The sequence below is a fragment of the Montipora capricornis genome, chromosome 8, assembly GCF_036669925.1.
Source record: "Montipora capricornis isolate CH-2021 chromosome 8, ASM3666992v2, whole genome shotgun sequence".
Classification (NCBI taxonomy): domain Eukaryota; kingdom Metazoa; phylum Cnidaria; class Anthozoa; order Scleractinia; family Acroporidae; genus Montipora; species Montipora capricornis.
This window is the reverse complement of record NC_090890.1, coordinates 49,124,348-49,149,347: the sequence shown is the minus strand read 5'-3', so window position 1 is coordinate 49,149,347 and position 25,000 is coordinate 49,124,348. Positions and strand designations below refer to the sequence as shown.

The following is a 25,000-nucleotide window of genomic DNA, read 5'->3' as shown; positions in this document are numbered from 1 at the left end:
TCCGAAGAGAATGATATTCTTGCAATGGTGACTCGAAAATACTCGGAAAAAGTCCGATCGAGTGCTTCTTTGCAGGAATCGAACTTACGACTTTATGATTACTAATTCGGATGCTCTACGACTAAGCTATAGGAAACTCAAGGACTCAGAACCCTTAAACTAGGTTCACTTGACCATTGTTCCCCTACACTGAAAGGACTGAATTTGTCAAGAGAATATGAGGGGTCAGAGAAGGAGGCTCCCGGTCTAGCCCTTGGGATATGTCATGTCCACGAAAGTTATTTTTAGACGAGCGGAAGTCTTCCGAGACGTCCGCATGCAGGCCAACCTCGGTCCGATGTTTGAAAGAAAATATATATATCATCAGCCTTCCACGTGCGCTATCGTTTTCTCTTTTCACTAAGAACATGAGAGCGAATAAAGACTGCATACGGACGTCTCGGAAGAAGACTTCCCAAGGAACAAAGACAACCGCTCGTCTAAAAATAACTTTCGAGGAAAGAACATATCACGGCCAACGCCTTGAGCCTCCCTCTCTGTCCCCTCATTTTCTCTTGATTTGTAGAGCATCCGAACTAGTAGTTTGCCCATCTCATAATGCGATTCGTCTTGGGATGGAGGGGGGGGGGAGGAACGATTCTTTTCATAAAAAAAATAAAACTTCTGTACTCTTGAGACTTTATCATGCTTCAGTGAACTGGATATCCATTGTTTTAATATAAATATCCCCCCTAAATGAACTGTATTATGGGATCGGTGAAAAAAGCGAATTATCATCTCTTCATTTCATCTACCGGGGCTAGCAATTTCTCTGTCAGTCATTTCTGTCAATGGCCCATTTTTTCTTCGTCAAATTACAGCTCAACTTCTAAAAAAGAACGACGCTACACAACGCATTATCTAATGAAATACATAGTTTAAGAAAACGACGAAAAAATTAGTTTGTAAGACATGTTTCGACATTTGCATTTTCAATTTATTATAAATTCTGATCAGCTTCCATCGCTTTGTATTCTGACTAACGAGGAAGTTTCTGTCGAAACGTGTTTTACAAACTCAAAGGTTTCGCCGCTTTCTTAAAATTCTTCACTTGTCTGCTACTATCAAGATATATAACTATTTTTAACAGCCTTGATTGTGGTAGCAATATCTGTCACACCAGAAGAGCGACTGATCTCGGATTTGCTTGAAAATTACACGAGGGAAGCCAGGCCAGTAAAGAATCCCAAGAACAGAATTGTAGTTGTGTTCGGATTTGAGCTTGTTCAGTTAGTAAACGTGGTAAGTATACATCTAATCAAAATATTTACGCTTAGGCAGATGCCTAAAAGCTGTCTAGTTGGTTTCCCATCAGAAATAGGAGGGTATCTTTTTGCATCGTGCCGCGAACAGCTGGACTTTGGTTCGAGATTCTGAACTTACCTTTTCATTGTAGATCTAACTTGATCTTTGCTTCTTGCTCAAAATAAAAGAAAACGTTTAAGGCAAAAGTTTAAGTAGCAAGTCAAACTCATGGTTACTGGGCATCATGGACAAAGTCAGGGCAAAACCTCAGAGATTCAAAGTCACAGAGTCAGACTCAGAGTCGAAGTCAGAGTAAGAGTCAAGGTTAGAGTCAGTCAGAGTCATACACAAATCACTTAGAGTCAAAATGTCACAAGTCAATCCCAAAGTCAGATTCGAGCTATAGTTTGAGTTGCAATCAGAGTCAAAATCAGTGTCAGAGTCATTCAAGTCAAGGCCAGGGTCGAGGTTAGAGTTAAGGTCAAGGTTCAGGCCACAGTCAAAAGTCATGGTCATAGTCAGCGTCAGTGACAGAGTCAGTTTAATTCACTTCCAAAGTCAATTCATTTCATTTACCGTTGGTACAGTTCCGTCCACTCTGAAGACGTTTAAAGAGGTCTACATCAAGAGAGAGTGCAAAACACACGCCCAGCCCTCAACGTTAATTGTGTTGTTCAAAGTCTTTTGGAACGAACCCTCCTCAGATGATTCAGTCTTTGTCATTTTACTTTCAGAATGATCGAAATCAAATGATCACCACTAATGTCTGGGTGCGACAGGTAACTGATTTGTTTTATCCATTAAATAAGGATATTGTTATTAAAACTGTAACAGAAGGCAATAACTCTCACAGCTCGCGCTCCGCTTTCTCAACCAAAAAAGCAAAAACCGAAGCCAAAGGCGACTCAGTGCATGAAAAAGTTTTCCGGCGGTCGGAGTAAGTTCGGATACTGTTTGTTTCGGGTTTTGGTGACACGACACTGAATAGAAAATCGCTGTAATAGCAAACGTATGTATGCAAATGTGACCCAATATCACCTGCTGCAAATGACCTATGAGTTCATAAAATAATTTTATTTTGCTTTTCACCCGATGAATGATTATAAGATCTTTCGTAAATGCTATCTGAAGGAAGTTTATGCCTAACGCAACATTAAAGACCCCGATACAAGGAACTGGGGAAAAATCGCTGCCAAAATCCCATGTAACTGGCTCTTAGTAAACTAAGCCCTTATTTTGTAGATCTGGACCAATGAGTTGTTAACATGGGATCCGGACAAATATGATGGTATACAAGCCGTCAGACTTGATGCGTCTCGAGTTTGGATCCCGGATATTGTCTTATATAACAGGTAAGCACGTCACGGACAAGGTACGTTTAGGAAAGGTTGGGTAAGAATGAAACTCTAATCCTTCAATTAGGAATCGCGAATAACTGATTGAATTCTTTTTCTGAGCCATCTTTGACAGTAGTCGACAGTAGGGCTGCAGCGATACACCGGTGCACCGGTGAACCGCGATATTTTTTGTCACGATACGAATATCGATATTTGAATGAGATATCGCTGTATCGCAAAACATTAAAATATTCCTCATCAAAAATCAGAAATTACTTTACCAACATTCAGAAATTACTGTTTTAATCAGTTTAATGACTTCTCACCCTAGTACAAGCCTTTTTTAGCCACAGGGCTTCGTCCTTGCCTAGTATCGCTTCGCATTCTTTCGATCACGTATTTTTCAAGATGGCGGCATGAACGCATGCGTAGTTCCAATAAGTTGTCAGCTGAAACAGTCTTACGCGCCCACAGCAAAAACACGCGGTTCCGTCATCAAAATGTCTTCCTCTGTTGAGTTACAACCGGCACCGTCCTCGTTTAAATCAAAGGTGTGGAAAGACTTTGGATTTAAAGTACTTTACGATGCCCAAGGGGTAAGGAACAATGTATCGTATCGTGTATCGTATCGTGGCACTTGTATCGAGATATGTATCGTATCCTAAGAAAATGTATCGTTGCATCCCAAGTCGACAGTAGTTTGTATACGGAATGAGCCTGCGTTTACGTTAAACCCAAGCTATTCATACAATGTCTCGTATTTTATTTACTCACGTAAAGTCAGTCAAATACACATGCGTAACCTCCGTAAAACTTACTTGGAAATCCACCTTTAGAGAGACAACGATTTTTCTCTGTTTTTTGGGGTTTTTTTTTGCTAAGGAAGGACCCAGGCAAACATGGCCAATTTTATAGGCAAAGTTCTAAAAGCTAAAAACTAGAAAATGCAAGTTGGATTATGGCCTTATTGGTAGCTTCTGGTATGTATTGATGTCCCAAGAATCATAGAACGTGCAAATAAACAGCTTGGAAAACGGCCTACAATTTAGACGAATGGCCACGAATTTTTCAATTAATATGCAAAATAGCCGCTTTCATGGCTAAAGTCTTAGGAGCCAAAATAGATTTTCCTACATTTTGCACGTGGAACCAAGACCAAATTGCGAAAAATGACTTATTTCAAAACAGCCCAGCCAGGCTTTCAATTTTTTGTCTGTTCTTCCTGGCAATTCAAATATTACATTTCACTAACACTCCAAAGGTATAAATGGTTATGGAAGGCTTTCTCGCACAAGACTAAGAATCTGACAATGTGAAGCTGATATTTCTTTGTTATGCTCGAGTCTTAGGTCACCGACTAGTAGCATATTTCACTTTGTTAAAGTTTCGACCTTGGATATTGAGTTTCTAGCTTTCTGATTGGTTCACTTAATCTTGGTTATCAGCTTGATCCTATATGATCTTGATCTTATATGACCTAATATAGAAAATGATTGCGGTGGATTGTAAATTCAAAATGGTATGATCCAATAAAATTTGGCTTTAATTTCCAAGTGTCCAAGCGTTCAGAATTGAATAAAAATGTAATAAAACCATTATTTCATTCGCGCTTGTTGGATATGAGACTGGTCATAGCCAACTTTACCATCTAATATTCAATTCGCGCTCATGGAATATTATTAAGAGCTTAAGCACGCGCGACTGTACCTAAAAAATTCTGGTGGCTTCATCTGGATTCGAATTCCCCCCCCCCCCCCTCCCCCCGACCTCTTCGACGCCATTGCAACGCTCTACCAACTGAGCTACAAAGCCACTCAGTTGGGAACAGGTCACGGGTTGGGATCCCGTTGAAACCATCTGAATTTTTAAGGCATCTATGAGAAGAGACACTTGATTAAAATTGTCCATGAGATAATTACGAGGACAGGAACCCATGACCCGGAGCCTACAACTCTACCGTGTTCGTGTAACGGCGTTTTCACAGACCGATTTATTTTTAGATTGAATTTTCCGCGAATGAGACTCCCACAGGAGCCCTATGACCAATTACAAAGTGATAGGGTCACCGAACCGGAACTGCCTTTGTTTTTTGAACTAATTCGCGGGAAGGGCTAGTCTAAAAATAAACCTACTTCGTGAAAACGCCGTTTCACAGACGCTGTATGGAAGTTGTACGCTCCAGATGGGCTCCTGACGAGGATCCCTTCTCCCTTTCGTCTGTAACCTGCAATTCAAATATGTACATTTATTTCAGAGCCTCTCACTTTTTGTGACCCCTCTAACATAGAACCGAAGTCCAAAACGTGATTTATCATGTTGCTCCATTTTCACCAAATGTTTCGTGATTTACAGCGCTGACAATGAATTCAGTGGAGGCACGGATAAATACAAGACGCCTGTAATTTTAACGAACACCGGCAAATGCAGTTGGTTTTGTCCTGCATCTTTTACTAGTACTTGTCCAATAGACGTGCAGTACTTTCCGTTTGATCAACAGAAGTGTATTTTAAAGTTTGGCTCCTGGACGTACGAGGTAGGCGAAATCGTAGACAGATGTAAAACACTTGACAGTTGTGTGCCAAGTGGTCAGCATTACATGCCATCCACCAAAGCAAACCCTCTGTCGTCACTTACGTCCCGAAATTAATGGACGTAATGACATCTAATTAGATTCACACCCAGTTTGACATCCAACACAAAGTGTCCCATAGGTCTAAACATTTGTTACCTGTTTCAAAAAATAACGAAATTGTAAGGGATAGAGATTGAGCGACTTTCATATGACCTTCAAGAATAAACGTAAAAACAGAACGTAAACAAAAATGCAAAACATTTAATTGGCTTATCGAACAAAAACAAACGAGCGCGAATTTTCATTGGCTTGGCGAACGCGGATGCAAACAACGTCATCTCTCCGTGGAACTTTCTGGAAAGTTTCCGGCGCTTTGACGTCATTTGAAATGCAGTAATGTGATTGGGCAATCGAACTGTTTACTGCCCATATTAGGAGTTTCCTTGGCTGGACTAAGGAGAAGCTTTGTTTTAATCTTGCCAAACATTGGTCCGTCAGACAAATTGCGAACACTTTTTCAAGCTCATACGAAAGTTGCTCTAATTATTTTTGGTGAGTGTAAACACAGCTGTTTATCTTTACTTGAGGACCGAAGTTTTCTAGGGAACACTTTCTGAAGCGAGTGATGGGTACGGGAGAAGCTTATCAAATTGCCGTGCATCTAATTTCGTCAATTTCTGGACATATCGTTTTGAGAGATAATACGCACTTCTAACTTAAGAGAAATGTGATAAGACATCTGAAATAAAGAAAGTTGAGAGTGTGAGAAACTCAAACGGGTACCCTTTATTTCACGCTACCACTGATATTCTCTGAATCAATGAGGAACATAGTCAGTGAATGAAAGTTAGTGAATATCTCCGGCGTTCGCAATGTCTCCGCTGGGAAGTGTGCTAGCGATTTCAAAAAGCCAATTCAAAGCCAGAGGGTCTCATGGGGTTAAGAGTGTGGCGTGAAAGCTTTTCCTAAGCTCTGAACAATTATTTGATGTAAAAATTAAGCGTGCACCGTGAAATCGCGAAAATTTTAACCGTGTACCGTGTTTGCTACACCCCCATTGAGACCCTCAAGCCATAATGCGGATAGGGAATATAGGAGATAGGTGCTTGGATAAGGGAAAGGACAGAGTTTCTGAGAAGCTGGTTAGGGCGGCTTGTGGCTCTCTCGAACTATGATATTAATTGAAAAACGACAAATGAGGCAGAAGATATAAGATGTAAAGACTTGATATATCCGCATATGTCCTGAAAAACTGGTATTTTTCACGCTGGTCTTATACTCACGTTTGCCAGATGATAAATATTGTACTGTAAGAACATTCTAATCGATTTTCGTGTTGCAAAATGATTAAACTTAATTAAACAATGTTAAAACGATTGACAGACGATGAGACAAAGCTGTGATTCGTTCTTTAAGAGCGCATCTCACTTAAAGCGACAAATGTCGATTTTGAAACCGTGACAAACCAGCTTCTATTTCCCGGTGTCGCCGCGTGCACGCTTTGCGGGCCTATTTTACTGGTCACTAGACTCAATAAATTATTATCGTCTGGAGGCAGAGTATAAACATTCGCTTTTATTTTTGAAGGTGATAGACCTTGACATGAGAGAGGAAAATGGCTCTTCAAAATCTCAGTACGTTGAAAGTGCAGAATGGAAACTTCAGGATGTCAAAAAGCAACGAAACGCAAAGCTTTACTCGTGTTGCAAGCACGAACTTGCTGATATTAGTATAACGATTATCATGGATAGGAAACCACTTTTCTACCTCTTCAATCTTGTGATTCCGTGCCTCATTATATTGTCCATGATTTTGCTGGGATTTTTCTTGCCTCCAGAATCCGGTGAACGAATCACACTCAGTATCACTGTGTTGCTAGCCATGGCTGTGTTTCTACAGCTTGTGGGAGAGAGTCTGCCTCGGAACTCAGAGACGGTTCCGCTTTTAGGAAAGTTCTACATCACCATCATGGGGGAGATCTCCATCTCGCTCATGCTGACATGTTGGGTGTTGAACATCCATTACCACGGCTCCGGAAGCTCTGCTAAGGAGGTACCCCTGTGGGCTCGGGTAGTCGTCTTGCAGTGGTTGGGATACCTGCTGTGCGTCGGTAAACCAGACGGCAGCTCCCCGGACGTACCCAACCCCGATCTCAGATATCACCAGGACGATCGACGGAAAGGCGCGCCGTTTGCGTTGGACTGGGAGACAACGTTTTCGCCTGCGGCAAACTGCCACTGCGCGCGGTGTATGCACGCGAGAGGGGCTCACTTTAGCGCGGGAGAGAGAAGCCCCGACGAATCTCGTCTCCTGGAAGTTAGATACAACACAGATACGCCTGTTGATTTGCCCGAGCTTCGCACTAAAGATCGACCCAAAGAGAAACTTTCAGAACAAATAAGCGTTCTTGCAAATAGCATTCGAGAGCGTGAGAAGGTGGAGAAGAATCAGGAAGACTGGAAGTATTTTGCAATGGTCATGGATAGGTTTTTCTTTTGGCTATATTCTATGACCATATGTATTTCGACTTTAACTATCTTCTTGAGTCGTGAAGACGTGGATTCGTGAACTTGAAAATATCTAAGCATAGTTTGCCACCCTCCTTTCAAATAAACATCAACAAGTTGAAGAATCTGACAGCCGCTGGTAAGTCAAGGCTATTAACCTGATAAAACTCAGCTCTGAAATCAATTCAAATTTGGGCGAATTGACTGACTTTCCTGATAGTGGTTCAATACTTTATTTACTGCTTGTATTTGCTAATAGATCAATTTCGATATATGAAAATACAGTCCTAAACAACACAAATCATCTCGAGGCTCGGGGGAATAAATATAAGGATTTGTATGAGTTTATTCCCCAGAGCCTCGAGATGATGCCTTTTGTTTTCGACTGAATTTTAATATATCGAAATTGGTCTATTCTTTTGAAATGAAACATTTGATTTCAGTGTGAAGAGTTTGCATACCTTAGTATCCGCCGTGCTTCAACAGCAAAACTCTATTGTTTCATAGCTGTTTTGTACTAAATCCACACGTGTGTAGATCGTTTTCAATCAATCCCTAGAGGAAAAGATTACATTGTTCTAATGTACGAATCCTTGTGGACAAACAAAAAAGACAGTGAGAGATGTATTGTTTTCATCAACAAACGTGGTGACGATGACATCGTAAAAACCACAAAAAACGTCCTTGCTGTAAGGACAACGCTCAATCTCGTATGTTATCCCGTTATGCAAAATTCTTGTGAAATTAAAGTTTAAATTTATCCTCCATGAGCAAGGGCTCGGGAATAACTTTTTCTCCGCAGCTCAGGTGTACTGTAAATGCTCTAATAAGCCCCTCTCTCCTCCTATGAATAATGTCAGTCTCGTACACTTGCCTACTAAATATAATGCTAAGTAAAACGTAGAATTGTATTTGAACGAGGACGGGCGAAATGGTTCGGTTTTAAATGGCCAAAGATGAGCCTACTCTCGTATATAAATTTATTAAAGCTAATTGAGATTTTAGAAGACTGGTATTTTGACTCTCGAGTTTTTAGTAAGCCCCCCTCTCTAACAAGCCCGCCCCGCTACGAGCCCCAGAATCAAGTAAGCCCACAATGGCTTATTAAAGCGTTTGCGGTATGTCTTTTCAGTACATTCTGTCTTTCTAAAATATTCTGCATTTTACAACGAGCGCTGCCTAAAACTAATCCCTTGGCAACTGAGTTCCATTTTTTCTCAAACATTTTGGGTCTTTTTAAGGCCGAACAACCGTCAAGAATGGGTGGTTTTGTAGCGTGATAGCAGTGCTAAATTTACGAACAAAATAAGTTTAAGAGAGACCATTGCTTGCCATTGCGAACATTTGCTTTAAGATCCGTTCGATTTTGTTGAACAGCGATGTTGAGACCCCCCCCCCCCCCCTCCCCCCCAAACATGTTGAATCCATGTTGAATGAGTTTAAAAGAGTTTAAACTTTGCTTCAACAACCATTAAACATTTCCTTTGTTATCGTGAATGTTGAATAACGTTGAAGCCGTTTGAATTACCTCCCTCTTTCGACGTTGTTGGGTATGCGCGTGCGCACTAATCAGTCTGTCAATGACGTATAGATGTCCCGTATCCATAGTAATATTCGCGCTGCGCAGCCTGAGACTGAATACCAGGCCTCTTGTCAAGCTTTGTTGTTGATGATCCCCAGCAGTCAATATCGTTCAACAAAATCAAACAGACGTTAAAGCAAATGTTGAAGCCGATTTTCCGGGCCTTTATTTGTATCGGTCATCTCATGATTTTGAGTGCAATTTAGTATAAATAAGCACGAGTATATTTTCCAGACTAAGGAGTGAGTGCAATTTGTAGTCTGAACTACTACGTGATTACTTATTAACTAGACCCTCCGTGAGGGTACACTGGGTTGCCTGTGGTACGTGCAACGTTCCAGGCAAATTGTGACTGGCCCACGGGCCGATTACGGGCTTGAAAAAACAAAGCAAAAGGTAATTTAAAAACCATGTAATAAACTACTTACTAACCGAGCTAGCTCGAGCCGTACTGGGGAATATTGGCCCTGGGTCGTTTTTGTACGGACCTTGCTGCGCTCGGTCCGTACTGCCACGACCTCGGGCCAATATTTCCCTGGCAGTACGGCCCTCGCGCTCGGTTAGTAAGAAGTTATTAAGGGGTCACCCAGAAGTCATACCAGCAGAGGCCCTTTGGCTCACAGGTCCTCACACGTTCGTACGACGAAACAGATCCTTTTCTGAGGTTAAAAGCCTGGCTACTGGCCTAACTCTTTTTCCTACTTTCCCAACCGCGAGAAAACCGCGGTAAATCAGCCATCGCCAAAAAATGTTTTTCTTCTCTCAAAAAATATTTAAAGTTACGGGGAAAAAATACATCATTTTAAAGCTAAGAAAATAAGCTTTCCAACATCATATAACTTATTTACAGACAACTGAAACATTTTATAAAAGCGAAAGTTGAACGAAAAAATTTAAGAAAAATAACAGTAAAATATGTTTTCTAGGCAAAATTTGGTCATTTTAGCGTTGATTACGAATTTTTGGATGCAAAACTAATATTTTCTGCAATTTATCTGCTTTCTTGGACATAAATTCGACCGAAAACTGATAAGGCACGAATATTTTTAGATTTTTAGGAATAATAGATAACGTGGTTCTATGCGTAATGTGATAATGCGATAAAAGTGTCAAATTTGCGACCCATTGCTAACGGCAACGGAAGCGATCGCATTACGAATAATTAACCTCTGTTGCCAAAAACCACCCAAATAACCGGTCAGTGTAAAACGCAGACTGCAGACTGCAGACCAGGGATAAAATGCAGACTGAGTGTAAAATGCAGACTGCAGACAGCAGACTGCGGGTTAATAAAATAATAATGAAAAAAGAGTTATAAGAGTCTTGGTAGCCGTTTGTACTTTCACACTGAAACCCCAACACAGCTCCCATCGCTTTGGTTGCCCCACGGCATGTTTTAAATCCGGATTTTTATCGAACTCTGTAAGAATTGAAGCTGTTTGAATCCTTGTTGTTGTTGGAAAAAGGACAGTTTCGTTAAGTGAGTTGCTTTTAGGCAAAGAAGTCACCACCCCGTAATTCAACTGTCCATTTTGCTGCACTGAACAAAGTAATCGAGTAATTACCCAATAACTCAATTTATTTTGACACGCATGGCTACAGTACCAATTAACAAAGTCAGAGATAACGCGGATTTTGCAACCATTTAACGTTTCAATTCAGTCGGCTTAAGCCAGTATGACTGAGGTGTAAAAATTTTTTATTAGGATCCTTTCATTCGCTTTCGTGTACGTTATGTTTATCCTTTAGTTCACAAGCTCGTTTGTTTTGCATCTGGAAGATGTAATTTTCAATTATAACCTCTCCCTAGGGGTTATCACGCATAGCTTAAGGTGATTCCTTAGTAATAGAAGTTGTCGTAAGATTTTTTTAAAACTTTTCTTAATTGTTCCCTACATTATGGTGACTCGAAATGTGCAATTAAAAGAATAGGTTACCAAGCTCGTTTGAGAGACATTACTTGCTCAAGTTACTCATTTAATCATTGCGACTTCATCTATCAAAGACAAGTTTATTCCATCGGTTCAGGCTACGTTTTGCAGGAACAGGAAGTACAGCTTTGACGTAATTCTTGAAATAACAAAACAGGTGAATTGTATTGCTCAAAAGGAATAATTTAATGTTTGTTTTATGGCACAGACACAAGTCTTGAAAAAGCACTGACTACAAATATTCTTCGGGTGCGTGATCTCGAGGAGATATTTTGTGTCCACGAGTGATGGCTACGAATACATTTTTTTCTGTAACTTTTCTTCTGACGTAATTTTTTTAAAATTTTGTTACAGCACAAAGAGGATAAGTAAGAGAATAAAATTATGCCAAAAAAAAGATAGGTCACCAACCTCGTTTAGGAGAAAACAGAAAGCAAACCAAGCTCGACCCTCGACAACACGTCTCCCGGATAGCGCGGTTTCACTTTCACTGTCGGACTTAAATGTTCTTTAGCATCATCAAGGCTATCACTCGACTTTTTGTTTTGTGAGAGTCGAAAAAGTTTCTTGTTTTGCTCTTTACTGCTGTGCTCTGAAAACGGCCATTCTTCTTTCTAGCGAGCTTTCCCGCACGAAAGGTCGCCATTTTGAAATGTTTTTGGCCACGTTCGATATATCAATATTCACACATGGGTACGAGTCTTTATGGTTAAATTTAAACACTGTTTTGTTTAGAAATATCCGTTGAGACTTGTGAGACAAAGAAAACAGAACTGAGCCGTGAAATTTGACCATAAAGCCTCTTAGCCATGCCTGAATTCGAACGTGGCTTACGCTGTGTTATGCGCAGAACAGGATGCTCAGTGCAATACTAGGGAATCACCTTAACCAATGAAATCCCCGCGTCCCAATTGCTCGATCGTTTTCACTGTCACGCAATAAAAAAATAAATCAAAAACTATCCAGTGCAAAACGCTAAGAAATTGTTATGTTATAGAAGATAAAGAAATAAGACACTTGTCCCAGTTTTAGGCCTCTGCGTTTCCCCAAACTTCAGATATTAGTCGAAATGTTTCGCAGAAATTTACAGAGCCCAGTATGAAAACGCCATATTGGTGTACCTCAGTGGTACACCAATATGGCGGCCGGAAAATAGTGTAAACATCCGGAACTTACTTTGGCTATCAAGGCGACTCCTTCTCAGTACTGAAAAAACAAGCATTTACATCAGCACTTTTACTACTGCTCTAACTTCTAAAAGGGCTCGAAATAATGCGATAAGGATATATTTTTCAACAAACTTGATCGTAGCCTTGTGTAACGCATCTACATAATCCGGAAATTCAAAATGCTCTGGTTTCCAAACGAAGCACGCTATTGAGCTGTGAAATTGTCAACACATATAGATATGCCGCCTCTTATGCCTGATGAGGATAAAAACTTTGGTGGATCTTTAGTTTTAGATTTTGGAAAGTGATGACGTCACGTGAAAACGATCTATACATGAAATTCTTTGTGCATTTCGTTGCACCGAAAAAAAGACAACCGAGATTATTCAGGTATTCGAAGTAATAATTGTTGGTTTTTCGATCGATTTCCCTCGATGTACCGGTGTGACAAATAATTTGGAACATTGCAATGCATCTGGAAGCGCAAAAACAAAGCACAGATGATTTCAACGCGTACGATCGCATCCCCAAAAGGTGCAGCGACCTGCAGTCATAATAATGTGAGTTGTTGACAGATGTAAAACAGGATTGTCTTTCAAACAATCTTTATTTTATCCTTATGACTCGCTTTTTCATTATTAATATTTATTTTACCCTCAGTCTGCATTTTACCCCCGGTCTGCAGGCTGCAGTCTGCAGTCTGCGTTTTACACTGACCGCCCAAATAACCGATTCTTCGACGGAAAATTCATCCCGGAGGATAAAACTATTCACTGGACATGTAATGAAGGTAGATATGTTCGAGCGAAAGCGAAAACAAGCGAATATTTTGACGGAAAACACAATAATGTGAGATCAAAGGAACATGTGGTGAAGACACGCAATTGCGGCATCGCTTCGACAATAATCTTACCTTTTCAGCGATTTTAACGCTTGAAATTCCATTCAATCCACCTTGTCTAGTCTTTGAATTCACTATTATCGCTGCCCTGCGAATCTTCAATGTTCTACATGCATGGTAAAAGACGGCTCGACGGGCGACAGATTGTTGTCGATGTTGTCGCCTGTCTTGTTCAGTATCCAATTGATTTGCCATTTTTGAGCTTCATAAGGGTATATTTTGTTCAAAGATCCACTAAAACGCCATTCGCGTTACATGACTTTCGACGCCATTATGATTCTACTGTGTCCACCAGAGAAATGTACGCATTTCCACTACCCTCTCGATCCTAAGAAAATACGCGCAGAAGGCTCTATGCACAAAGACACTACTTACCGGGGGAGTGACAGGCAAGACTTTTACCGACACGGAAAAAAATTAAACGGAGAAATTCTACCCATTTTCCAACTGGGATTGCCGTATACGGCAACCCAGTAATAATATACATGAAAAAAAAGGAAGATAGAAAATCAAAACGGGTGAAATTTTGACAGCGCGCTCTTCAATTTTACATTCAACTGATTGGTTGAAACCGATTATAACGTTAATCAAATTAAAACTTAATTTGCATTCGTGAGAACTGCATCATTCTTTTAACCAATCAGAACTGAGCACTTGTTTTAGGTATATTATCAATAACTTGAAAAGCAAGTCACGTTTTGCACGCGCAAAACGAACAGCCACAACCCCCCTCCTCACAGCCACAGTAAATAGCTCAACAAGCTTCACGCGGTGCACGTGCGTCGTCAAGACTGCACACCAATTAGCTTTAAAACAAATCACCCTTTGAACGTGCAGCTGCTGAGTCAGTCTTGTGATTGGTGAGCTTAAGTTTTCACCCACGTGATCTGCAGGAGTATTGTTTTACCGAAACAACAGAAAGTTCCAGAATAAGAATAGGCCTTATTGACGGTAGCCGCCTTGTCATGCAAATTAGCCATGTGTTATGCTGGGGGCAAACATTGGAAAATTGCGGAAAATCGGCTCGTTGAAATATTGAAATAAAATTTGTAAAAGTACGTTGTGGAATTTAGAATTAAGTACCTTTTATAATAATTTTATATCTTTTGATTGCCTTCGACATTTTGACTTTCTACTTCGGTATCTGCTGATTTTCACTTTTCATTAAAAAAAAAAACACCCGAGTAACTTGCGTAATCATCCTATTTTACTACTTAGGTGATAAACATTCATTGAACTTGAAACAAATCATCTGTGTGGCTAAGATGTTCGTTATAACCTCTCGAACTTGTGTTGTTTGCCCCCTCAGAAGTGTGTAGTTCATTTGCATGATAATAGCAAATCCGACATGGCGGCCATCGTGAATAAGGTGTATTGAGCCGTACAATTCCGACAGGATAGCTGATTAATCCGTGAACAAAGCGTTCATAAAGTGTTTTCACGTGACGTCACGGCGGCCATGTTGGTGTCCCTAAACAAAGAAACGGCGGCCATGTTGGTGTCCCCAACTAATCCTCCGCGAATTGAGCTCTTTTATCTTGCAAATGTTTTCTTTTGTTTCGGTGGAAAAACAAGGTTACAGATCACGTGAGTGAAAACACTCTATAAATTAAATAGAGAAGACTTAATAAGTGAATTAATAAAATTAAATTTGGGGAGCTGGGGTAAAATTAAGCTTCTTTATCGCTAAACCAAATTAAAACTGGCCAGCGTAATTCGTGTTCAGTGTGAAGTGCTGTATCAACTCAAAACCGTGATTCCTTATCGAGAACAAAGAAAAAAAAACACAAACTTCCAGCAACTAGTTCCCAGAGTCTCGGCTTCTTCTAGCTTTAAGGAATACTGGGAAGAAAGGCAAAGAGGTTAGAAACACCTGCTTCGATTTGATTAAGGTGTCGGAATCGCAAAACAGTAAGACAAGCTGTGTAGTAACAACTGTTCGCTATCAAAGAGTATTCAGTTTGCTATCGGGAAAACAGTACAACAGAAACTCAACAAGCGAGGACCGGAAAACGTTAGTCTCAGCTAAAGGTATTGTTTTAATCCTATGTCTGAAAAAAAAACTTGGATGTCGGTTTCTAAACATAGGGTTTTAAAAAGTAAACAACAGTAGCTCCCGATGCCACTGATGTCAAAATATTTGGACCACCGACAGTGCCTTAGGGGGAAATTTCATTCTGCGCTAGTATCAGGAACTAATTTCTAATATTGCTGTGGAGTCTGGAACAACGGAAACAGAGCGGCAACATAGCAGAAACAGCATGTTGAAATGCAAGCTAACGCCTTAACGTTTGTTTAACAGCTTTCTAACCGCTCTGGAAATAGAACAGAGAGCTTTAAGGCAGATGTACTAGGGACGCTTCTTTCTAACCACAGTACCACCTCACGGCTCATTCAGTCCACGTGGCGGCAGATGACTTTGCCATCTTCTTTTAGACGAACAATCATTACAATAAGATGAATGCTTAACTCAGCCACAGAAAAATAATTTGCATGTAAAGAAGACAGACTTTCGCTCTTCTTTTTGCTTACAGTGTCAAGTTTCGTTTTGTTTTTCAAACTCTTCCGTCAACTTCAGTTGCTCATTGAGGGAGATTCATTCCGTGGGAACATTCCAGCAACAAAACAAATTTGCGAGGTAAGTTAATATTTTACGTTTTGCCGGTCCTCTTCTCCTTCATCTCGAGATAGAGCCAATGATGAATTTCAGACCATTTAAATATTTAAAACGAATCGTCTCAAGTAACCGACTTCTGCAAGAATTATTCAAACCGTAAAAGGAAACAAATGACTTGGAACCGCTAGATTAAAGTTACAACATTCGGAGTGATTTAGAAAACACGCTTGGGCGGGGTAAGAGTTTTTGTCAGCCCTCACTGTCTATAAAGTTGTTAAATTAAATTAAATTAAATTAATTTCAATTGATTTTTTACGTATGACTTCTTTCGTATGAAATAAATGTTCGTTGCTTTAGTTACTAGCCAAAACGGATTGAAAGCAATATATGGCGCGACTCAGAATCAGGAATAAGACCTTTGAGAAATAAAGATTAATGTATTGTATTGCATTGTTTTGAGACAAAAGATTTGACGGGTGATGAAAAATTTGTGCATACCCTAGGAGCCGAGTTTCCACCACTAGAACACTCTTAAGAAATGTAATTTCTGACTTTCCAAGGTTTATCCTTACTGCATGTGTTTCCTCGACGAGGTTCGGAATTTTATAGAGTTAGTGCTACATCTAATTAATTTGACTGCAGTACACGCATCGAGACGAATACATTAATTAACGCTATAAAGCACAAAAATTCCAATTCCATGCAAGGAGATCATGTAGGTACCCTACTCACCCATAATCGTAATCAGGTTTGTCATTCTGACCTCATGTAATGCATACATGTAGTCAAGAAAAGAAATTTTTTTATAATTCTTTATGAATTCCATGTCAACCACGGTTTGGAAAAAACCATAACTGCTGAAGATCCACAGCAATGAACTTCCCGCATACGCAATCTAACAAACCAGATGCAAAACAAAGAAACGAAAACCATGTCGACCATAGCATAAGGATCACATTTGAAATTCTGTCATCACACCCACTGAAAGCCTTTTTCGCTGGGAAATGTGTCTCATATTCTATTCAATTCCGTATGTTTCCAAAATCTCTGTGATGAACTTGCTGAAGCAACCAAAACGACGAATTTTGTGCCTAGGAGAATCTTGTTTCGGATGAGATGACAAAATATATCTTCTTAAGGAGTCTCCAAAGGTTTGCGTGTGCGAGGAATAATTATTGCATGGTTTTTGAATTGCACACAAATAAGCGCTCGCAGCAGGCCTATATTGGTTTCCATTAGTCTAGAGGTTAATCCCCTTTTAAAAACCCGACAATTATCTGTAGCTTCTTTCGCCAGTCTACAGAGAATTGCAAAAGTTCATTTAAGTGGAATTCTTCTCTTTCTTTTCTAGAATATGAGGCTATTGCGTCTGGCCATCTTATTTGTTTGGACCTTCAACCGCACAAAAGGTGGGTAAAAAACAGCTGGTTTTGTTTTGTTGTTGTCTACTTACCCTTAATATATTGTCAGTTTCGGAGGTTGATAGTTCTTACGATCAGTTCCCGTTAGGAAAGTGTTTTAACAGACTAAACAATTTCGTTACGAAACAAAAAATACATCTAACATTACTTGTAAACATTTCGGCCGGCAACATGTCGCAGCGGTTAGCATCTCACTGATGACAAAGAGATAACGTATTTTGTTTCATCATGTTCGTAAAACTGTGGGTTCGTTTAACAGACTGGACTTTTACATGGCCAAAAAAAAAAATTACACGTTGCAACATTTATAGGTGTTAGTGAAACATTCGCACATGCAATGACTATTGCATCATCCTATCTGGTACAAAAATTGCCTTTAGTTCTAGAGCGCGCTCTCTTGGTGTAAACATCAGATACCAAGTTTTCTAGAGTAGGGAATTCAAGTCCATTGTAGGGTATGACAATCCTTGAGTCAACTGTTAAATTCGTTAAAGGATGATTTGCTCGCCTAAAAGTCTAAAAGCTTCGTTTTAATTGCTCAATTAAATTTAATATGCCATATAATTATTTGACCATAGTTTAAGTAATTTATAATTAAGGCTTCAATTTGGCATCGCTACTTATCGACATGCATCCGAACATAACTTCAATTATATAATTACCTCATTAAAACTTGTGAGTCACATATCGATTCCCCGGGCACATTTACGGTCATTCGCCCGAGTCAACAGCCTACACTACACTTGTCAGGATTTTTTTGATGCTTCGGTGAAGACAGTCTTGCGATATCCCCAGCTGGAGAATAGGCTGTGGTTATGTTTAATTCAAACAAACTAAAACACTACATATTGCGGTAAAAATAACTGAATCGATGACACGCAACGCTGTGCAAGTACAACACCGATCAACTAAATCATTTTAACTAGTCATAGCAAACCATAACACCTGAATAAAAGCAACTATTTTGAGGAAATGAATCTATTTACTTTACCACACAAAGAGGCCTTGTTTTCAGTCATCAGCTACTGCTAGAATGCACGGTGGGGATGCAGGCATCGATAGCACAAGAATAATACCTCAGAGGTATTAGAATGCCGCAGAATTTCTCTTAAAATTGCCGATAATGTGCGGGAAACAACACTGGTAGCAACAGAAAGCCGTCTACAGCATTGACCGGAAAACTTTAGAAAATAGTACTTTGTTAAGTGCGAATAACCTTGGGCTAAAAAATGTCAACGAAATATTTGTTGCGCAAATTTCACATTTCAAGCCATTCCTTGGTTGGAGTTCAAATATTGTGGTGTTATATTTATATCAGCGTGTTTCGGTTTACGTAAGGGCTACCTTGGTGGTAACTTGCCTTCAATCTTCTGCAAGTTTGCGTTCGCTTCTTGATTAATGAGTCATCTTTTAAGTGTTCATTTTAAAAATGAATGAATTATAATCTTCGATAATTTTAATTTTCCTATGTGCTCCTTAAAATAGCAGACATTGCTCCTTGAGGCGTTATTTTAATCTTTGGTACTTACATCAATTTTACCTACAGGTTCAGGCAATTCCACAGAGCAGGATCTTATCAACTATTTATTAAGGGGATATAACAAAGACGCTCACCCAATCCCCGAACAAAACAAATCTTCCTACACAGTCACTTTTGGATTGGAATTGGTCCAGCTGGTTAATGTTGTAAGTTAACATATGCAAAATGTCCCAGCGTGATTTTTATTTTCACTTTAAAAGCTAAAAATGATCTGAAAAGCGCAAAAAGGAGAGAGAGCTAGTGAATTGTTTAGCTGATAAAGGCGAAACTCCGAATATTGACCTTTGAATTAGTTTCCATCTGATTTCGTTCGAGAAAATGAACATTCTTACTAAAGACTTATCTTGCTCAAACAGTTTTCAATCGGCGTGTACATCCAGAACGAGGGACTGCTCTCTATGTAGGTTCCATTCGGCCGTTTTTCTGAAAAAAAAAATGTAATCGTAGAGCACCTGTCACGGAGTAATTTAATTCAATTCTGGCATACAGTATTCAATTTATTCCAATAGACTGCGGCTAAGGGCCTGAGCAAATGACCTCAACATTTGCTTCAACAATAAAGCGTTTTGTTACAAGTATTTCCATAACATTTAAATGTGAATGCTACATTATCGTGCAAATGCAATACACAAAGAATCTTAACTCCGAGAGATTTGAATTAGAAACAGCATTAAGTTAGCCGAATGGTCCTTATTGGAGTTGAGCCTGCAGGCACATTTTCTTTTGTTTAAAACCACATACAAAAGAGGCTTAACGGTTGAACTCCGATATCACCGATGAACTTTTGACAATAGGGCATCCCTGTGCTCAATGATACTATCATTGAGCACAGGGATGCCCTCTCTTACCTCATATTCTATTGTCAAAAGTTCATGATATCGGAGTTCAACCCGTAAGCCTCTTTTGTATGTGGTTTTAAACAGAAGAAAATGGTCCCTTGATCGTAAAATAGGAACCGACTTTAAGTCCACGACGGCGATGTCGACGAAAAAGTCACCTCAAAATAGAATTTTGCAATGTCGTAAGTTTTTCGCGATTAGTCCATCTTGTTCTTGCTCTTGGTACGAGCGGTTTCTGAGTCGTTGTGCAGAGGACTGAAAATAGGGAGTTTAAGAAACCACGACGGCTACGGCGACAAAAACGTCACTTCAAAATATAAGTTTGAGCTATTCTAAGTACTTCATGATTATTCCATCTTGTTTATATTATTCAATATGAGCGAAGTGTCCTATAACTGGATTGGTACGGACGGATTTGAAGTAAAGAGTAAGACTGAAAGATTCACTGTAGTTTGTCCACGTTGTCTTCAAAACCTTAAATTTGGTCTTTTCACGTAGTAGTTTTGACGAGTACGGGAGAGAAATGTTCAAAAATGCGTGCCGCACGTGCAGCACGATCATTTTGGTTCTTTTAACCAATAATATTACTGCTTTTTGGCGTTGTCGTAGCCGTAGCCGTCGTCGTTTCTTAAACTCCCTTATGTGCCAAAATGCGTGCTGCACGTGCAGCAAGATTAATTTTTGCTCTTTCAACCAATGACATTGTTGTCTTGTGGCGATCTCGATGACGACCGCGTCCTAGAACTTCCCTATAGAGTGTTTTCACTCACGTGATGAGTAACCTTGTTTTTCCACCGAAACAAACGAACCCTTTGCCTGATAATAGAGCTCAAATCTCGGAGGATTAGCTAGGAACACCATCATGACCGCAGTTCCATTGTTCAGGAACACCAACATGGCCGCTGTGACGTCACATGAAAACAGTCCATTGACTAATATTCTACGTTTATTTCAGGATGATAAGAACCAGATTATAACGACAAACGTATGGGTCAGGCAGGTATGTGTCGTCTTCTTTTCGGTTGCCGCTAAAATGTTTTTGCCACCACAGCAAACCGCGTACTTAAACAAGTACATCAAAAAAAGACTGAAATAGGCGCCAGGGTGTGGGCAGAATTGCAACCTGTCCAAGATTCGCCGATCGCTTAGCTCGCAAGCGCACTTTATTCTGGAGTAAATTTTTTTCCAGGTCACGCAGGAGACTGCACCAGTTTCCTTGTGACTTGTGCTTCAACTTCCTCTTCTTCTTCCCTCGAGTTCTCCCATTGCTATGTGGGTTTCTAGTCAGTTGTCTCTCCTAGTTGCCTTCAAGCGCTTTCTCCGTGAGATCTTTCTTGATGTTATCCATCCATCTCTGTTTTTGGCCTTCCTCTTCCCCTCTCTCTCCTTCCACTTCCATCACACTTCGTGTCACACAACTCTCATCTTTCCTCGTGACATGGACATACCATATGACAATCTTCTTCGATACCTCCATGAAGTTCACTGTTCTTCTGAATCTTTCATTCTGGATCTTATCCAGAACGTTTCGTAGCCCCACACAACCATCTAAGCATTTTCAAGCTTATGAATTGTATACGATGTCAATAGAGCGGTTTTCAATTGAGTGTCGAAAGTAATTAGTGAATTGCTTTGGTTAACGATTACTTCACTCAGTGGCTCGCGACACTTTTTCAACCAATCAGAAGTGAAACCAAAACCAATCGTGACTCGCGCGTGCACATTTTCCCGCGCTTTGTGTCGGCTACTTGTAATTATTTCGAGTTTTGATTGGTTTATCGGATTGCCCCCGTCCTTTTTGATTTGCCAAAGTAATCACTTTGGTTTTGGTTTTACGACACTCAATTGAAACTCGCTCTATGAATGAAAACTAATTTTTTATAAGAAATACTTCGCACTTAGACTCGCTTTGAAGAGGAGGCAGACGTGAACTCGGAAATGGCCTATAACAGTTGACACTTAAAGTGGTACTATTATCAAAAAATCAAATCCGCCATTACTAACTTTAAAATCTTCAGAGAGCTGGATCGAGGAGAAAATGACGTCAAAGACTTACTAGTTTAAGAATGCAATGCGGTTGTACGCGACTGAATTAATATGCAGCACGGGCGTTTCGGGCTTGCAGAGTTTAAACTAGTGTTTTGGATACATAAACTGCGTTTACACACTGAATTTTAAGTTATTGAGTGAATGACGTCACTTTTCCCTAGAAACGGCCCTCTGAGCTCCAGTCGGTCAGGTTTGAACGTGAGTAATGGCGGACCGTGAAATCCAAAACTTACAGTCACAGTAAACTGCCTCTGGATAAAAATCAAAGCTCAGGATTTTGCCAGGCGAGTGTTAAGCAAACACACTTTCAAAATCTGAAGAAACAAGGAAGAGATTTTTTGATCATAGTACCACTTTAAATATAGTTCATTAATAACACGAGAGTTCAGATAACTTGAGCGAGGGGATTAGTATTACTGATTTACTTTGCTGCATGCTGAGCTAGGGATTGCTTGTGGGAGCGCGAAGCTTTCAGGAAAACTAAAGAATCGCATCTAAAGTAAAGCGGCGTGTTTTATAGCGCGGCGTCTTTCCCTCCGTTTTTTCATGCAATTTTATTGTTAATTTAATTCCGTGAAAACTAAAGGAAGCGGGTTACGGCAATTTTCGAAAATCCATTTACAACTTGGAAGCCCAAATGAAGGGCTATATGGCCTTTTTTACGTCACCCTGCACTGATAGTGATACCAAGAACAAAGTGTTTGTTTTGCTCTTACTTTTTAGAAATGGACCAATCTTCTATTAACATGGCAACCAGAAGACTACGAAGGCATCACACGAGTCCGGCTTGATCCGAAATTGCTGTGGATTCCAGATATTGTTCTTTACAATAGGCAAGTACACCGATATTTTCTGCCTTGGATTTACTCTCTGAGTAAATGTGTCAACATAAACGTGGGAAAATTAGAAAATTACTATACGTAGCGATGTTTTTCTCTGATCAAGTGTGTTGCTGTTTGTTTAAAATGGTTTAACTGATTTCCTGGCAAGATTCAGTTATGCAACAATGAGAAATTGATTGTTGTCGCGGTCTTTGCGCCAGTGTAACTGCGTTGCCCTGTAACGAGGAAGTGTGGTCTTACAACGGTTTCCTAAAAAGTGCAGACAAGAGTCCATTATCCAAGAGTAAGAGTCTGGTATCAGGTTTGTCCACATCAGCGTCAGAAAAGTGTTTATTTTAAAACCACGTTTTGCGAGAAAATAAACATGCAAGAGACCAAATGACCCAATTCAAATTTCCCGGGGTTGAGATTCTTTGTGTATTCAAATTTAAATGATATGGAAATACCTGGAACAAAACCTTCTTATTCCCAAAGGGTTTGAATTGGGTACAACATTGAGTTAGCCAATGTGGACTATAGTATATTTTCTAGATAAGTTTTAAAAATAGACATAGAGCGGGCTATGGCCATCACGTCACGCATGCGCTTTTATGCTCTGTTAAAAATAGACACTTTTCTGACTCTGATGGGGACTGGGCAGAAGCTCATGACATTGAAGCGTTTAACTCTGATTCAGAGCTGGGTTTCTTGAGTTTAAAAATCTCTTTAAGGAGCTTAAGCACGCGCGTTTTTGAGACTCGGACGGCAACCGGAAGTGAGCTTTTTTCCCTTTTAACTTGTTTTCACACAACCACATTTACATTGCTGAGTATTTTTTCTCCATTAGAGATGATTAGTATAAAAATCTGGGAGACACCACTGTCCTAGCGCGTGAAATGTTCTCTTCCGGTTGCCGTCCGCGTCTCAAAAACGCGCGTGCTTAAGCTCCCTTTTATTTGGATGTAACATAACTCGGTCATTTTCCTGCGCGTGCAGCTTCGATCTTAGTTTTGCCTAAATATATTTGGGCATAAAATTGGTGTCCTAAAATACCCAGCTTCGTTCCAAGGGAAAGAGTTGCAGGCTACACGCTTCAAGGCCAGACTAGGCCAATAGGTGGTTTGTCACCAATCTCTTGAGACACGGATAAAAATGCTGCAATGTAGAATCGCTGGTGGGCGACAGCTCACTAAAGTACATTCTTTTGTTACACCCACTTAAAATTTGCTGTCATTCTTTAAATAACTCACTTCTCCCCACAGTGCGGACAGCGAGTTCAGCGGTGGACTTGAAAAGTACAAGACCCGAGTGATCGTTGATTCCGACGGCACATGTTCATGGTACAGTCCTGCCTCGTTTCGGAGCACATGTCCCATTGACGTTACACATTTTCCGTTCGACGAACAAACATGCACCATGAAGTTTGGATCGTGGACTTTTGAAGTCGTTGATCTCGACATCCACGCTGATTTGTCGCCCCTCCATTCCACTCAGTACGTGAAAAGTGCCGAGTGGGATTTAATGGGCGCTTCGAGAAAACGAAACGTACAGTCATACGCGTGTTGTACTTACCCATTTTCCGACGTCACTATAACATTCGTTTTCAAGCGGAAACCTTTGTTCTACATCTTCAACTTGATCATACCCTGTATGATAATCATGTCTATGGTACTACTCGGATTCTTCTTACCTCCGGAGTCTGGCGAGCGAATTACTCTGAGCATTACAGTGCTGTTAGCGATGGCGGTCTTCTTGCAGCTGGCGGCCGAGAATTTGCCCCGGAACTCCGAAAATGTTCCGGTGATGGGGATATTTTACATCACTGTTATGTTGGAAGTCGCCATCTCGCTCGTGGCCACGTGTTATATTCTTCACATTCATCATCGCAATTCTGGTACCGCTGTGGTTCCAGTTCCTCGCTGGGTCGATAGATGCGTCCTAAACAAGCTGGGAAAGATCTTGGGCGTGAAGAAACCCGTAACAGAAGACAATTACGACTTGTCGTCGCGGAAGGATTTCAAAAGGCTTTCACTTATGAAAAAAGACTTCGAAACACGTATGGGGAACGGGATCAGCAAGAACTCTTTTCAAACCAAGATGATCCTTGATAAAGCACAAGCTGGAACGTACACAACTGTAAGTTCCCCTGAAGAATTTTGTTTGACATCGTTTTCAATGAACTCTGTTGAAGGTTCAGCGACTAGGATGGATATGACGCAAGATAAAGGAAATAGAAGGGACAGTGGCGACAGCAATAGTACGAAAACGGCACAGGGAGTTATGGTGTTAGTGGATAGCTTGAAGCATCGACGACAAATTGAAAAGAACCAGGAGGAATGGAGGCATCTGGCAATGGTGCTGGATAGATTTTTTTTCTGGATTTTTGTCCTGCTTATATCGTTTTCAACTTTTGTCGTTCTAGCGAGAGTG

At 40.3% G+C, this 25,000-nt stretch overlaps 1 protein-coding gene across 4 annotated transcripts in view; it reads left to right on the top strand.

Moving 5' to 3' along the window:
• The window catches only part of LOC138060507 (neuronal acetylcholine receptor subunit alpha-10-like), a 29,168-nt gene that overhangs the window by 3,682 nt on the left and 486 nt on the right, over positions 1 to 25,000 (top strand). Inside the window, exons 2-8 of one of the 4 annotated variants that reach the window (XM_068906308.1) lie at positions 1,130 to 1,281; positions 2,019 to 2,063; positions 2,527 to 2,636; positions 4,974 to 5,154; positions 6,781 to 7,839; positions 15,862 to 15,921; positions 17,252 to 17,265. In XM_068906308.1, coding sequence (XP_068762409.1) covers positions 1,130 to 1,281; positions 2,019 to 2,063; positions 2,527 to 2,636; positions 4,974 to 5,154; positions 6,781 to 7,761 — 1,469 coding nt within the window. In that variant the 3' untranslated portion in view covers positions 7,762 to 7,839; positions 15,862 to 15,921; positions 17,252 to 17,265. Of the gene's footprint in view, positions 1 to 1,129; positions 1,282 to 2,018; positions 2,064 to 2,526; positions 2,637 to 4,973; positions 5,155 to 6,780; positions 7,840 to 14,717; positions 15,315 to 15,817; positions 15,922 to 15,950; positions 17,052 to 17,251; positions 17,310 to 18,867; positions 19,008 to 20,655; positions 20,701 to 22,472; positions 22,583 to 23,832 lie in introns of those variants that run through there. The other 3 variants (XM_068906311.1, XM_068906310.1, XM_068906312.1) reach the window with 3 other exon arrangements.